The sequence below is a fragment of the Gavialis gangeticus genome, unplaced genomic scaffold (genome assembly GCF_001723915.1).
Source record: "Gavialis gangeticus isolate Ggan-Ray unplaced genomic scaffold, GavGan_comp1, whole genome shotgun sequence".
Lineage (NCBI taxonomy): Eukaryota > Metazoa > Chordata > Crocodylia > Gavialidae > Gavialis > Gavialis gangeticus.
In genome coordinates, this window is record NW_017729033.1 from 84,033,199 (window position 1) to 84,049,550 (window position 16,352).

The 16,352-nt window shown below is 40.9% G+C and overlaps 1 protein-coding gene across 3 annotated transcripts in view; it reads right to left on the minus strand.

Annotated features, from left to right (window-relative positions):
• The window catches only part of FAM149A (family with sequence similarity 149 member A), a 124,964-nt gene that overhangs the window by 29,327 nt on the left and 79,285 nt on the right, over positions 1-16,352 (minus strand). For 2 of the 3 annotated variants that reach the window (XM_019526411.1, XM_019526412.1), the window contains exons 2-4: positions 5,272-5,382; positions 3,102-3,234; positions 2,653-2,795 (exon numbers count right to left, since the gene is read on the minus strand). In XM_019526411.1, coding sequence (XP_019381956.1) covers positions 2,653-2,738 — 86 coding nt within the window. In that variant the 5' untranslated portion in view covers positions 2,739-2,795; positions 3,102-3,234; positions 5,272-5,382. Of the gene's footprint in view, positions 1-2,652; positions 2,796-3,101; positions 3,235-5,271; positions 5,383-16,352 lie in introns of those variants that run through there. The other variant, XM_019526409.1, reaches the window with a different exon arrangement.

The following is a 16,352-nucleotide window of genomic DNA, read 5'->3' on the forward strand; positions in this document are numbered from 1 at the left end:
ATTCTATAGCCAGGTTTCACTGGAATAGGGAACCTAATGAATTCTGTCTCTCTACATAATTAAACTCCAGTCTTAGGTTTTAGATCCCTGGCATTCTGATACATACTACATATCACTCACATATTATTTATACCTTTCACTGACTCAATAGAACAGTTTATTCTCCCTCTTCACAGAATGTCACTCATACCTTTTCATTTTGGTAATCTTTTAAAAAAGATTTAATAAGTTATATACTTTTTCTGGCACAAGTCTCTCCCTTTCCCCAGTCAACTATCTATGAATTTTAACTTCTTCCTTCCACACGGTGCAATATTTTTTCTTTTATATCCTTGTATCCTCGGCCACATTTTCCTCTTTTGGAAAAAAAATTCTGTATAGGATCGGGGGGAGGAGTCTGATCATTCTGTAACATGCAAGTTTGCAGGAATATTCTACTCATAGCACAGGGAGAAGAGATGGGTAGAATGGAGATGGAGGAGGGCACTTCATGCACTTCAGTGAAGCCTGGGACTCAAACTCTGCATATGCTACACCCCAAAATGATGGAACAGATCTTCCTTCTGAGTATGATGCTCAGTGCACACCAATATGCTCTTTTCTTTCAGGCATGCTTTCTCAGCCTCTTACAGCATGGCTCCTTCAGAAGCTGTGTCCTTTTCATTATTTACCAGGATGAAAAGTGCAGAGACAAAGTTCATGTTGGCTTAGCCATTAACTTTTACAGATTTCCAAGCAGATAGCTATCAGTTTCTTAAGAGCACAAGTCATGCAGGGCAACTACTTCCAGGCTAAGTACAGACAGCCAAAAAGCCCAAGGCTGAACTGATTTAGTCTTTGCAGGTTAGTCTAAGCTGCAAAGATTGAACCAATAAGCAAATGAAAAGACATTCACTTTTGATTCAGGAAATGCAGCTACATGCCTGCAGTGGATCAAGCCAGAAGCCAGGGGGTGCTACAGCCTGGCTCTCTGGCACATTACTAGCTTGGGCTGTATGTTCATTTCCTCTTCCTGCTGCCCCTCAGGTCTCTGGGATTTGCGGTCCAGACTCACAGCAGCAGGACTCTGCTGGGTTGCTCATCACTTCCTCTTTCTGCTTCCAGGTATTTCTGGGATTTGTAGTCCATACTCACAGCCATCACTGAGTAAGCAGGGCAGAGCAGCTCCATACTCAGGGAAAGGGAAGTGTAACCCCTGCTCCCTGGCTCCAAACCCCAGCAGGGGTTTGCCTGGGTGGGCCAGTGAGTCAGCGAGCCAGCCTTCACTGCTCCAGTGAAGGAGCAGAGGTGTGGGGGCAGCCCTGCTTTCTGGAGCAGACAGCACAGCTCAGCACAGGGGTGCAGAGCATCCTGGGATGCTGAGGGACTTTGATTTAACTTGAATCAGGAAGGGGTCTGGGACAGAAGTTTCATGAACTGGTTTGACCTAAAACAGTTAAGTCTGATACTACATTCACTGAAGTTTATCTTAAATGAGTTTCAGCCATTTTGAACTTCTATTCTGTTACAGGTTTAAACCAGTTTCTAATCATTTAAACCAGTTTATGTGTAACTTTTGTCCCTAGCCTGAGTGTCTACCCCTGCCTTGAAAAACCCCTGCAGCCCACAAATCTTTAGCCAGGATGTATTTGAACTCTAAGCTTCAGGGTCCTAGAGATGTGTGGGGAATATAAAGAAAATCTATAACAAGAAGGAACATTGTAGCTATTTTTATTTTCATATATGGTCATACTTGCTCAAACTTCACAAAATGGCTGATCTCTTTCATCTTGTTTATAATCTTTAAATGGTACAATTTGTCCTAGATCATGTACCAGTAAGCAGGTTCTATCACATGGAACTAATTAATAGGTTTCATTTGCCCATCAATATTTTTATCAGATTAAAAAAGAAATCATAACTTACTTAATAGTGAAACAGTGAAAGCATATTTAACTAAGAAGTAAACTACACTTCAATGCAAAAAAACCCCTCAGCCTTTGTTTTCACATGTCCTGTGACTTTTTATAGAATATGAAGAAAATAATTTTATAAACTATTGAAAAGTCACTTCAAATTGATGCAACAGCCAAGGATATGTTTCTCCACAAAGAGTGCTTGTCTTCTAGGAATTGCAACCGTTCCATGCTAAGCAGCAGTGTCTTTCAAACACTGTGCTGCTCCAGGCATGCTACCTCTCAGATTGGAAGTCCAGACAAGCTTAGGTAGACCTAGGCATAGTTAAGGCATGCCAATTTTGGTAACCAATGGCCCACAAGGGGCTGATGTGACCAGAATCAAATCCAGACACCTTTGACTCCCTGGATTCAATAACCACATGCTCAGCTGGGTCAACCCATGGCCAGCTCCTGCAAAAGTCCAAAGCAGAGTTTGAACTCACAACTCTGATTACCTAGCAAGATCCTTAGTAAGGTGTTATGAAACCTCTTCAACCAAGATTGAAATATATTTTCTTTTTCCCTGTATAAATTTGCACAAAAGACTATTTTTATAAGCTAATTATACTTCCTGTAGTGACTGCTAAGTTGTGCATAATGAATAGGTGCATGCACTTTAAGAAATACCACATATTAGAAAACCAAAGCAAATAAATTAATTAGATAAATAAACTTATGATTGGTTAAAACTCACAAAAGTAAGAAATGTCCTTACCTTAGATGAAGCGATCGATTGATCCAGTCTCTACATTCTTCCTGCAGGCTCTGGGTTTGAGAAGTCACTTTTCCTTCAAATAACATTTCATCCACATCCCAGAATAGTTGTTGCACTCTTTGTGTATTAGCTTTATCAAATTCCTACAGTTTGTACAATTAACTGTTTTTAGCAAATACATCTAGATGCATTTAAACAAACTTATTCGATTTTAAAAAGTAAAATGTTTGTACATTCATCACCAGAGAGAGAACTGAATTAAGCAATGACCTAGCTACTAATGTGGAATTCTTTATTGCTATAGCCACTACACTGCACTGGAAAAGATTAGCTCTTTTATATATGAACATATGTGAACATATTTAAAAACAATTTTGGGCAGAGAGAAGAGTTAAATCTTTCTTCAGAAAATTTGCTAAGATTTACCCCTGATAAAAAGTGTGACCTACATCATCCCTCCAAGAGTAAATGGAGCTTCTTTCAGTAGTCAAACCAGTTGTATAACTTTGTATTCCAGACCAAGAATTATTCAAGTCTGTGGGTGTTGTTTGACCACTAGATGAGAGCGATGAAACTGTTTCACTGTCAAAAAAAAAGTAAGAATAATAAAATGCACTTACACCCAAACACACCAAGGAGAATATTATATATACACACATCAGTATCATGAGTATATTCTTCTGTGTGACATATGACTTTCAGGATATGCTACAAAATCTACCAATCAAAACTGGGCTGATGAGAAGTACTAAGGTCATGAGCTTTTAGGTAGAGTGGAACGATTACCTTGCTGTCACATTTTCCATTGGCCAAATTAGACTTTTATTGTATTACTAGCCAACTGCCCATCAAGAATGACAGGGGCAGGGGGAACATGGACTGGGATGGAGTGCCACCACCTAACGCCCCATGCTGCCACTGTTCTGCCTCTTGCCTCTGTCTGGTCCTCAGTGTGGCTTGCAGGGAGTGGGGTGGGGGAGCTGAGGTCAGCTGCCCCACCCTCTGTCTGGTCCTCAGCATGGCTATGGAATCATGGTGGCGCTCCCTAACACTTGGAGCACTCTGATTGGCTGTTTCCATCAGCCAATCATAGTGCAAATAAAGCATGACAGACAGACAGACTTGGGCTTTTATAATATTAGAATGCTTTGGGGTTATAGTTAGCGATCATTGCTTTAACCATGGCCTAGGCACACTGAATCTGCATACAAGCATTTAATTCAAACACATTTTTTTCAGCTCCTTTAACTCATTTAATTTCTGCCCTCTGAGCACAGTTAATCAGTGTAGCAAAAGTGCCCAAAAGCTTATAGAAAAGTAAACCTTCTTATATCTATTTAAAATCACTTTAAGAAATAATGTAAAACTGAGATAAGGAAATAACAGGAAAGTTTCAATTAGTATTGTCATAATATGTACCTATAAATAAACATTTTACACCTAAAGAATGGACATGTCCTAAACCTTTAGTTCTGGGGGTTGATTGGTTAGAAAGCTTTTATGAAGCTGACCTCTGGATCCCTCAAATCTGGAATACAATGACGATAAGGGCAGCAGCAAAATAGCCAATTTGTAGGAAACACTCATTAGAATGAGACCTCTTTATAAACTTTGCCTGTATTCCAGATCAGCATTCTCTTTACTGAACTCAGAAGTAGGAACATCATTTCTCCAATCTGGCTGGCACATATTTACTTTGCTTGGAAATGTGCAGTCCCACAGTGCAATAGAGTACAATTCAAACCCTGAGAAACATTCAGGATACAGGATTAACAAGAATTTAGATAAACTAGGATTACTGTGATTCTATACTATATGGAGTCTGGGCAATTCTGTTCCTTAATCAATTGCTTTTAACCACAATAATAATTAATCGTTTTCAGAAAGAAAAAAAATGTCCCTTTTTATTACTAAGGAAGCACGGGCTGAATTTTTTTCAGAAAAAAGTTGTGAAAAGCAGGCAATTACAAAATGTTACAGAAAATATAGACTGTAGACAGAAATTATCAACTCGAAGAGCTAAGAACTTAGTAAAGTGGACTAACATATACATGTATTTAACTGATGTCTCAACTAATTCATCTGCTGATTTGCCTGCATAGCCTAAGTTTCACTTGAAAAACTAAAAACTCAGGCCATGAAGAGACATTAATTTCTACCACTACAAAATTTCAGTCTGGGGAAGTCTGGAAGAGCAGCAGCAGCTGAACTCCTTCAGATGGGAGTCGTGTCCCTGCCTCCCTCCACCACCAAGTACCAGAAAGCATAGAAGAAGCTGCTGCTTGATAACTCCCAATCACACAGTTGAACCCTAATAAGGGAAACTTTCACACAGATCTTTATCATAGATGGGGCACGTTTCCTCTGTAAGAAACTGACTTGAAACGTTTTCTCTGTAAGAAATTATTTCCATTGGCCTTAATTATGTTAGCTAAAAAAATACACTAAATCTGTGCAGAAGTAACAAATATTTAATATTTTTAATGCAAAGCATTAAACCAATCTGTTAATTATGTGGGTTTGGTATAGAGTGTGATACTTGGCTATATTAGATGATCTCATATGGGCATATTTATTGCATAAGTAATAATTAATATTACTTCAGAGGTTAATGCATACCAGTTAAAATTGTCAATAGCTTCCTGCACATTTCTTGTAAAAAGTATTGGAAGAGAATCTCCATTCTTCCCTGGGAAGCAGTTATCTGTAGATCCTTTGGACAGACCCTTTCTGAAAACAACATAAGAAAACAAACTTAATTAAATCCACAATAAATATATATATATATATTAACTCATCTTGCACTGAAAAACAGGACAGCAAACCAGAAGATAATACAGCACGTCCAGATTTAAAAGGAAGGTTAAAAAAAATAATTCTTGCAATAAAAGTGATGTTGCAAATTCCATTATCACATTGGATTCCATATCACGTTGCGTACAGCACTCTAAAGATCAGGAGTATGGCTACTATGAACATGGGCAGATATAGAATTTTGAAAAAAAATTGAGCGCATATATAGTGTGGTACATCATCACATATAACACAATGCACAATTTTCTTCAGTTAAAAGGGAACTAGAAGCTTCACTAAGAAGTAGGGGCCTATATTATTCAATTTAAGACTGAAGCAAAAACTAAACAAAACAAAACACATTGGAATGTGCATTCATTTGCTATATCATAGTGGGCATGTCTACATGTGAACCTACAGTTGTTACTGTACCATCATTTAATTCTTCCTTTAGGAAGTATTATATGACGGCGTATTAATAGTCATTACTGCGCTGTGCCGGCAGTGCATGGTTATTTTTAGCCATTACATTGCCATAGCCATGTGCCATAGTGAGGGAGTGCACTGCTATGGTGATGTAGCTGTAGCATCACAGTTTTTGCCCACCGATGCTACATTACCATAGCACATTGCTACAGCAATGTAGCATCTTCTGTACATGTGCCCATATACAACAAACTAGGCACAAATATGCCAGAGATGTTGCTTCATTATTAGTCCCAGAGTCATTACAGGTTAACGTACAGTAAAATCTTGTTAGGTTGATATCAGGTAGTTCAAAGGATCAGATACTTTGAAGCTATTATCAATCCCCAGCCAAAGGGCTATCTTTTTGTATGCTTTCCAATATGGATAATTCAAAATACAGTTACTTTGAAATTTGAAGCCATTTTCTGGTCCCTTAAATCAGGAAAACCTCCTTAAATGCATTATCTATCATTATGCTGTTGCAACATGAGCTCAGTTATGGAAACCAAATATGAAGTTCATTAAATGCACTGAACATACCCATAGAACAATTGGCAAAAGACCAAGGCCCATACTGGACAAACATGCTGGCGGTACTTGCCATAAAACCGAGTTAATACAGCTCACTTGTATAAGACAAAGTAGCCATTGCACTCAGTGCCCCTCAGTACCAGCTCTTTTCAAGTCACAGCGAGCCACTACATTCAATACATTTCAATTTACTCTTCACTCCCACAGCTGAGCAGCAAGTGTCTTTCTTTTTTACTTCCAATGATTTCTGTTTCTTCACTGGTCTTACGTGTCTAGCAAACTGTCAAAGGGGAGGCAAAAGCCCCACCAGTGCATCCCAAACCTCCGCCCGATGTGCCCTGATACTCATCGCAGGGGTGAAGATAACCAGCAGCTGGGGAGAGACACCGACACAGGATGGGCAGTTCTGGACCTGCCTGAGCCTGTGAATAGGTGAGTCCTGGGGGTGTGGCTCCAGAGAAGCATGGGCTGCTCAAAAAGCAGCCAGAGGCATAACTGCAGGCCAGCAGGGGAGCAGGGAGTGGAACGCTGGCCAGGAGACACCAGCTGCAGAGCCAGAAAGCGCAAGCCCCGGATGCTGGAAGAAGGGGCTGGGCACCTGCCAGAGGACCCAGACTGGCAAGGCGAAGAGCGTAAACCCCAGGAGCCAACCGGGGTGAGCAAACCCCACCGGGGAGCTGCAGCCCCACGGGACGCTGTAGGGGAATGGCAGGGCTCTGACCAGGAGCTCAGACACTGCAACAGGAGACAGACCTACCTGGACACACCTGGGCAGCCCCACAGTGAGCACAGCGTGGGGAATCACAGACCCCTGGGAGGGGGAAGTGAATGATCTGGCTGATGGGACCAGGATAGCCTGACTACAGGTCAGCCGGGCCCCAGGGAGGTCATGCTGGGAATGCTGACAGAGGCCTGGGCACAGGGCGGCTGCCTGTACCTGCACCTGCTAGGATAAAAGGGATGGAGGAGTCCCCCAAGTAACCAAGGGTCCAGGGAGACAGAATCCCATCAGCAGATGCCGGACACTTTTCTGTTAAGTTTCCTCAGTTAAAGTTAGCCCCAGATAGGTCAGGTTTAGTTGCCTGGGAGCCAGCCCAAAGACGAGGGACAGACTGACGGCCAGGAAGACCTGACCCATTTGAGGCAGGCAGAGTGGATGAGGCAAGACCATCCAGGGTCAGACCTGCAGTGAGCAGCCTCTGCCCTGCCATGGACATAGTAAGGGTGGGGTAAAGGAGAGGTTGGAGCCCCACAAAGAAAGCCCATGGTCAAGACCCCTTGGGCCACCTACAGGGAACTGCGTCCCCAACAACGAACATCAAAGATGTGGCAGGCAAGTAGGAGCAGCATCTGAACCATCTAGGTGACACCAAAGCCTGATCTCACCCTGACATTTCTGGCGGGCAAGGCACTGACCGAAAGGGGGCCAAGGCCCTATAGCACCTACCAGCGACACAAACATCACCAAAAATCTACATAGATAAGAGGCTCTGTTGCCCGCCTCTCTTGGCCCATCATATGTGACGGGTGTTGCCCCACCCTCCACAGGGTGGAGCTGGAGCCAGACCAGGTTGCCCGCACCTTGTCCGCACATACATTTTTGGACAGTCTCAGGACTTGATAGAGGAACACTGGGTTCCAGTCAGAAGTCGGAGGCTAATTGGCATGTGGGTCTTTTGTTGGGACAGGGTATCCAGAGTATACATGCACACTAAGTAACGCTGGGCTATGGGGTCACCATGGCTTGAAATACTGTTGACTCTGGTGGGGCCCAGCCCAATGAACAACATCCTAAGCCTTTTCCTTTTTAACTAATATCTTACATAGTGGGTGTGTCCACATGTTCATTAATGTGCCGTAATTATGGTGCTTTAAATTTAGCACCTGTAACGACAGGTACTAAACTTAATGCATCATAACTGGTGCTACTGTGCACTAGCACAGATGAACATTTTTTTGTGATGTTAATGTGCATTAGACTAAGTCTACTCCTTATTTGCACAATAGCATGGGCTCTGCCTGCTGCACTAATGTGTTGTCATGCAGAGGCACCCAGTCTGTATTATATATAAACAGGTACAAAAATGATGCTCAAAAGTATGTTTATGAAATTCCTGTACTGAACCTTGTAAAATTTTGGAAAAAAATAAAAAGCATTGATTGTGGATGAATTAAGCCTGTGGACACCTATACTGCTTTGCATATATTCAAATTAGTATCAGTACACTTATTTTGAAACTGCTTATTTCAAAGTCAATGTTTTTTTGTCCCCTGAGTTTCCAATTAATTAGATTTTACTGTATGTCTCTTTTTCAGATTCAAAAAACAAAGTCAAGCCTCCTCAAGCATCTGGACAGTTCCTCCAGTGCTTCACTAAAAGTGCTTTCCACTCTTGAGATAATGTTCGCCTGAGTTAATATTTCTATACCTGAGTTAATGCTTTTAGTTAGAGTTAAAAAGCAGTCTGTAGGGCTATAAAATGGAAGCTACATTACTAGGAGCAGCTAGCAGACAGAAGAATTACAGAAGTAAGGATAGCTGGAGTAGTGGAACCATTTAAAAGGAAAGAGGATTGTTAACACTTGTGGAATGAAGGGTTTAGAAGGAATCAAGCAAATGATAATGAGCCATTAAGTCAATTAACTCCCTTTCTGCTGCCTGAACAGAAGTCCTGCTGCCACTGCTAGACAGTTGGCTTTAAAATTTGGATGGACCAGGAGTCAAAGGTGGGTGCAAGTGAACCACCTCCCTTGGATCTGCCCTGACTATAAACTAGAATGAATTTGTCTCTCAAACTGAGACTTAAGAAGGCTACTACTTAGGACTCAGAACTATAATCAGTGAAAGGGATTCAGACCTACAGTGCCTTCCCACACATTAAGTACCACTGGAGCAAATGGAGCTATCCAACCATTTAAAGACTGCATGGCAAGCACCAACATAATAATGAAAAGCAGATGTAAATAAGTTAACTTTGCCTTTGAATCAATGTATTCACGAAACAGAGTATTACTTTCCATCTTCAAACCATGCATTTTCCTTGTGACTCAAAATAATGTATCTGCAGATTCTGGGCCTATGATGATCAAAATGAAGAATAAAATCATCTCTCACTACTTCACAGATGCAATTAATGAATAATTCCTCTGTAAATTCAAAGCAATATTTTTAATTTTCATCTTTCCTTAGTCCTTAAAAGCATTAATGCTAAGGACGAATGTTTGCACAAAAGCAAAGGAACTACTTTTAAAAGGTACTTAGTCAAATTCCATGAGCTTTCATAAGGAAAAAAATTGCAAGTGTAATTAGGCTTTATTTAGAATATTAATCTTTATAGAAATATACATTTTATTCTTCAAGCATTTTTGTTACTCTGTTTTGCAGTTCAGAAACTGCATGAAACACATGCCTCAGCATCACCAGAGGTACTTCAAAGGCACAAAACAGTAATTATTCATGCGCTACTTAAATATATGTTGTTGTTTAATCATTAGCCTACAGCCAATTTCACTGGCAGTAATGTAATAGAAAAGTATGTTACAAACCTACTTGTTTAGACTTTTGACCTACCTGTATTTGGAAATTGGAGGTACTAATAAAACACATCAAGATCACAGTCAAACTGCTAAGCACAGTTGCTTCAATTTTGAAGACTCCTCCGAATTTCCATTATTTCCATTAGGAAGCACACCATATAATTCTATTAATATGCCTCCTCAAATGTACCAGGTACTAAAATTAGTCTTATAAAGGCACATCTACATGAAATGTTTACTGCAGAGCTGCCTAATTAGCTCCATACTGAAGTCTCCACATGTGGCCCTATTAGGCCACAGTAAACCAATTCACTCTGATGTCCTATCTGAATTATTTACTGCACAGCAACACACAAAGACATTGACAGGGCTGACTGGGTCTTGAGAGTGCTTCAGTGTGGGGCTGTGTGTCAGTTAGTCCCAAACTGAAGCACCCTTATGCTACAGCCAGCCTCTCCACGGTATGCTGAGCCAGGTCGGCTGACAGGATGACCCCCTGCCAGATGGGGCTGCTCTGATCTGGCTCAGTGTGCTATGGTCCCAGGCACACATTCAAACAGCACACCCAGGAGCAATAAATTCTGACGCAATACGTGCTGGACTTTATTGCTTTAATTAATTGCACACGTAGATGCATGCCCTGACTCATTCTGGTGGCTGCTTATGAAATGTAGCTCCACTGGTTCCCCCAATAACTTGAAGTATCTCTAACCTTTGAACTACATACTGTAAGATACAGAGAGAAGCAACAGTACACAGCATAAAATGCAGAAAAGCCTCCATTACTTTATTGCTATTTTTTTTACGGTTACCTTAGTACAAAGGGGAAAAAATATCAGTTTTGAAATGGAGTACTTGTTAGTTAATATACACAGCCTCCTGCAATCTAAATCAGCCATTCAGTTAATAAATTACACCAACACATTGAGAATGCAAACACTTCCAGATAACTCTTAGGGAAGAATTCAGATTCACCCAGTGTATGACCAAAATGCAGCCTGTAACCAACTTTGACTTACCTGACAAGACTATGAGTGATTTTTTTTACCTTCTCTGAGCATGTTAAATGCTCCCCTTGTAGGAGCAAAATTGTCCTCTAGAGACATGCACATATCTCCCTGTTCCTATATGGGGACACCTGAGGGGATAAGAGGACTGATTTTTTTAATGATTTTTTTCAAACAAAAAGTGTCCTTTGAACACTGTTGGAAAATGAATGACACAGTGTTGCCTGTTAGATTGTGTCTAAAAACTTCTTAGTGGCATGTATTGATATTTGTTACATCTGTTATCCAATATTTCATTTATAGCAATAAAAGACATACATTCTTATTGCAAAATAATTCTGCCATATACTTAACTTTCCTTTGCTTTAATTATCTAACTAGACTGACTACTAAATTATTATTCATAAGCTTCTGATTTTAATGAGGGGGGGTATAGGACAATAGATCTTTTGGGATTTCATGCAATTACCAATTCCACTTCCTTTTCTTTGGCAACAAGAGAGACCATCATCAAGTCACAGCACCCACTCTCTCTCACTTCATCTAGATTTAACAAAATATTCAGGCTATACACTAATCTATGCTGGAAGGGTTACCTAGACAAAAAGGTATCTTCATATATACATGGTGGAACTGCCTCTCTATACACCCTCTAGACAGGGTTTCTGGAGACGTATATAGGAGGGGATCCAAAAATGAATCCCCTGTCACCCAATATTTTACCCCTTAGGCTATTGCCCAAGCTTCCAACCACGGATTATCACAGATCTCTATGTATCCACCTCATCTCAGCAGCTGTCAATGCAATAGCCAGAGCATGGAAATAGGCAACCCTGCCAAACATAGCAGAATAAAGAGAGAGAGAATATGGTACATACTCACTATGAAAATGCTATCTACTTCACTTGGTTGCCACACTACAATTACCACAAAAAGGAAAGCATCACAGGTATGCTGCAATGTGAAGATATGACTAGTCAAACATGAAAGGACAACAGAAGATAGAGACCTGTCCTGCTTTTGATCAAAAACTAATGGACAGTGACCGTTAGGAAAGTCAGTAATACATTTATGAAGACGATCACAGCTTGTATCCCAAAATGTGTTTCTATTGTACTGTCCTTTATATAAGTTTTTGTTATAGTTATGTGGTCTTGTTAATAAAAATTATGCATTAAGCCAAAAAGGTATATACAGTAAAGTTTCCATTTTCTTCAATACTTTTCAAGTTTTTAAAAGCAAAATGCTTTTTTTTCAAGAAACAATTTTTTAATGAAAAAACTATGACATATATGAAATATTTTCATTTTCTTTAATTTTTTTGTGGGAAACAATAATTTTGCAATAAAAAAATCATCTCACAAAATCCTCAAGATAGGTCTCTGAACTGTAGTATAATCATGATAGATAGGTATAATTTTATATTACATGGATGAGGAATAACAAGCCCCACACAGCTGTTTCCCAGGTTTACCCACAATACAAATGCCAATTCTGTTAACCCAGGCAACAAAACAGTGTGTACATCAGTGCTTCCCAAACTTTTCCTCAGCATGACACCATTTATGGCCCTATTTCCTCGGCATGGCCCCTCACTCCCAGCCCACAGCCCTCCAACCCCAGCGATCCCATCTGCTGATGTTGCAACACCATTTCAGGTCATGACTCACAGTTTGGGAACCATTCCAAACTGTTATCCTGATCCAAGCTCCCCTTCTCGCCTAACATTGACTTTGCTCAGTGAATCTATCTTTCCCAGTATTAATTTGGCCATGTCACATATCCCAATTCTGCATTTTCTAAAAACTTCCCATCAAAACCATCTCAACAACTGATCCTTGCCTTTAGAGCAACTTCCCAACTTTGCCTTGCCTTGAATTATAGTCTGGTTTGGTCTGTAACAACTCTGCCTGAGGCTACTAACACATGTTCATTCTAAGGGGCAATGATATCCAATCCCCGATTCCAGTAATTGTGTGGAATACATATGCATGGCAGAATATGTGATTCTAGGATCAAGGATCAGACCCCAATTACGTCCTACTTGGCAGTGCAGGAGGAGCCTGGAATCATGATTCTGGATTCCCCCTGCACCAGAAGGGTGCCCAACAATCTGCTGATTATCAGCCTGCAGGGACAGCTCTGGGATCAGGGACCTCCATGCAGTCTACCCTGCCACACATTTTAGGGTGCAAGAGAAACCAGCCACAAAAAAGTGTAATAATTTTGTTGCTGGTTTTATATTTTATTGTGCTATTAATTGCCTGAACATGTGGCCAAATTATACTTTAAGATGCAATTAATTGGTTAATCGCAACTTAAGTGTAATGTCTGCCAGGGGACTGACTCTCAAATCTATCAGGGATATTACCATCAATACTTAATTTCTTTCTTCCCATTTTCTTTTTGGTAATCTTCATTTGTGCATGAACTGCCCCAGGAGCATACCTAGACACAGGCAAGAGGGACAGGAGCCCCAGGGCATCAGAACTGCCCTCACCCCCGTGGAGTCTGCACCCCAGCAGCAATAGCAGCCTCAAGGCATTGATCTTGCAGCAGCAGTCAGTACAGACACTGTGCTGCTGCTAAGACCAACAGTCAGACTGGGTAGATCATGCTGCGGTGGCAGTGACAGGGGCAGTGGCAGCATCAGCAGCATTAGCCAGGGACTGTTTCTGACTCCCCAAAATAGGTAAGACTCCTGTCATGCCACCTCCTCCCCACTGGGAACCCCCAACCCTCCAGCAGTCAGAAGCACCTCTCCCACCTGCTCAGGGTATAAACCCTGCTTGTTAAACCTCTGTACTGCTGTTCCTAGTCCCAGGTCACACATAGCCATCACTGTTCATTCAATTCCCTCTTGGTTCCATGAGTCACACTTGAATTGAATTTGAAATTTAAAAATAGCATGGTAAGAAAACACTATGAGCTCTCATACCTGCCCCTACGACAAGTCCCCACATTCTCAGCATATCCTGTCTTTTGTGCATCTCTTTTTTACACTATTAGGACCAGATGCACAAAGGGACTTTGGTGCCCAGCTCTGGGCATGGAATTCACAAACATAACATAGTCTATAGGGAACAGGGAGTGTTAGGCATCTAAGAATAGGATGTAAAGCAGTCAAAAGAGAGAGGTATGTTTGACATCCTGCCTTCCTCCAGATTTACATCCTTCTCCCTGAAACAGGGGCCATGTGAAACATTCACACCCCACAAACACTTTTGAGACATTGGCACCCAACTAATCCTTTTGCACATAGATGACTGGCTCTTAAAACACAGGGTGGCAGCACAATGATGCCCCTTTAATATTAAACATTAAGTGTAGCAATTAAAACACTTCTCAGGAAATGCTCCAGGATAAAGAATAAAGTGGTGATGCTGCTCTCCAATCTCACTATGGAAGCTGTGCCTCTTTGCAGAAAGAAATACAAAATTCAAAGGGTCAGACAAAGCAAACAACAGGCACCCTGGTACAGTGAAGAGGGCACTCCCAAAAGACGGCAGGCCTGGATTCTAGCCACCATAACACACCATCTTACATTTTAATCAATGACTTCTTAATCTCTTTCTCTCTCTTGTGCCCTCATACTGAACAGTGTCGTTCTCCTCTTACTTTCTCTCTGGTTCGATGAAATCATGCATTTGTTTTGCACAGCAGCCCAGCTTCAACACCGAGAGAAGAGTGGCCTCACTTTTGCCTGGCAGTTAGGGCAGTCTCCTGTTATGCAGAAGATGTGGGTTTAAATCCCTCAGTCCTCCAACCGCTGCATGAGTATTCTAACCACCAACTCTTATGTAAAAGATGGGCATTGTTGCTTGAAAGTAGCTGTGATTACTCTGATTTGTACTGACCTTTATGTTTTCTGGGTGTCCGGCATATTCTGAACATGCCTGCCAGATCAGGCCTCTCTCATAAGTTAACCACTGGGACACCTCACTCCTGCATCCCAAGCAACTTTGGGTAGAAGAGAGGCACCAAGCCGCTCTGCTCAGCCAAGCCAGGGATACCTCTGAGCAGGCATAGCAACATAATTTTAGGACTCCCTCCAGATTCTCAGGTAGCTAGCCAAGGTTTGTTTGGATTGTTCTCTTGGACTTGGGCACCTGAATTATACTTCAAGCATCTAAGAGGTTTTTTTACTTTGCCCTTACTACCTTTTTTTGGTTGGCAGAAATATTTTTTAAATCCCCTAAACATCATGTGAACTTTGTTGTTTTGTATTTTATAACAGCATTTCTAAAAGGTAAAGAGTTTATTTTTTCTGCAGGGTTAAAAGAAGTATTCATGACTTAGAGTAAATATAGAGTCAAACTCTTTCACAACTGTAACAGGGAGGTCTGGCCCTTTAAGTGGGGCAGGTAGCACTGGGATAAGATCCCAGCTATGAAGAACTAACTGCAAACTAAAAAAGCCTGAGCAGGGAGACAGCAAGCAGGCCAAGCTGGGGAAGAAGCAGTCTGTGTCCCAGGGTAGACTGAAACTCAGATCAGCTTGCTTCTAGGGAGGGCTGAGCTCAAAGGCTCTTTTCTGCCATGTGGGGAAAGGGGAAATTTTCATTTTTGCTTGTTTGTTTGTTGCTTTGGTCAAGGGTTATTTTATGTGCTATGGACTATTGCCTGGACTGGCTGAGGGGCTCCTGAAAGGACAAAGCTCATCTGCGTGGGAGACAGCACACCAACCTGCTTATGGCAACTGTCATGTAATATAATATCACTATTCACTATTTACTTAGTAAATAACAATATATTTATTTCTGCAATAGTTAACTGATTTAAAAAGTCCTACTGAACATTTTCTGAGTATATTTTAGACATCCTGCCTCTGCATTCAGGTAAAACTTCTAATGACTGAAAATCAGAATGACTGAAACAAACACTTCAGCAAAGCGCCTACACATACAGCACTTAAAGCTTGAGAACAATCTTACCAGTAAATGTAAATATTTGAGAAGTTATGATTATGGTTAAGTTATTTGCTTGAATGGGGTCTAAGTGATATCTTTACTGCTTTTTCAGCCTGATGAAGGGTATTTGTACCAGAAAGCTTGCAAAGAAGAATTTTTCCAGCTATCTGAGTTGGCCTAATAAAATATACCAGATTTACCCAAATAAAAATGTCTATATTTACCACAAGAAATACAAGAAATTCAGTACAAGTTAATGATAATAAAAACAATTCATTTTAAGTTATTAAAATATACAATATTTTTAAAGGGTATATTTTAAAGTTTGCAGGATTAAACACTGTTTTGCATTTAGGGAGTCTAGCTGTGGCAGCACAGAACTTGGAAAACCCCCCTGAAACACTTGGTAAAAACCTGTTCATCTGCACTGGGCTGCCACAGCAGAAGTGCTGGTTT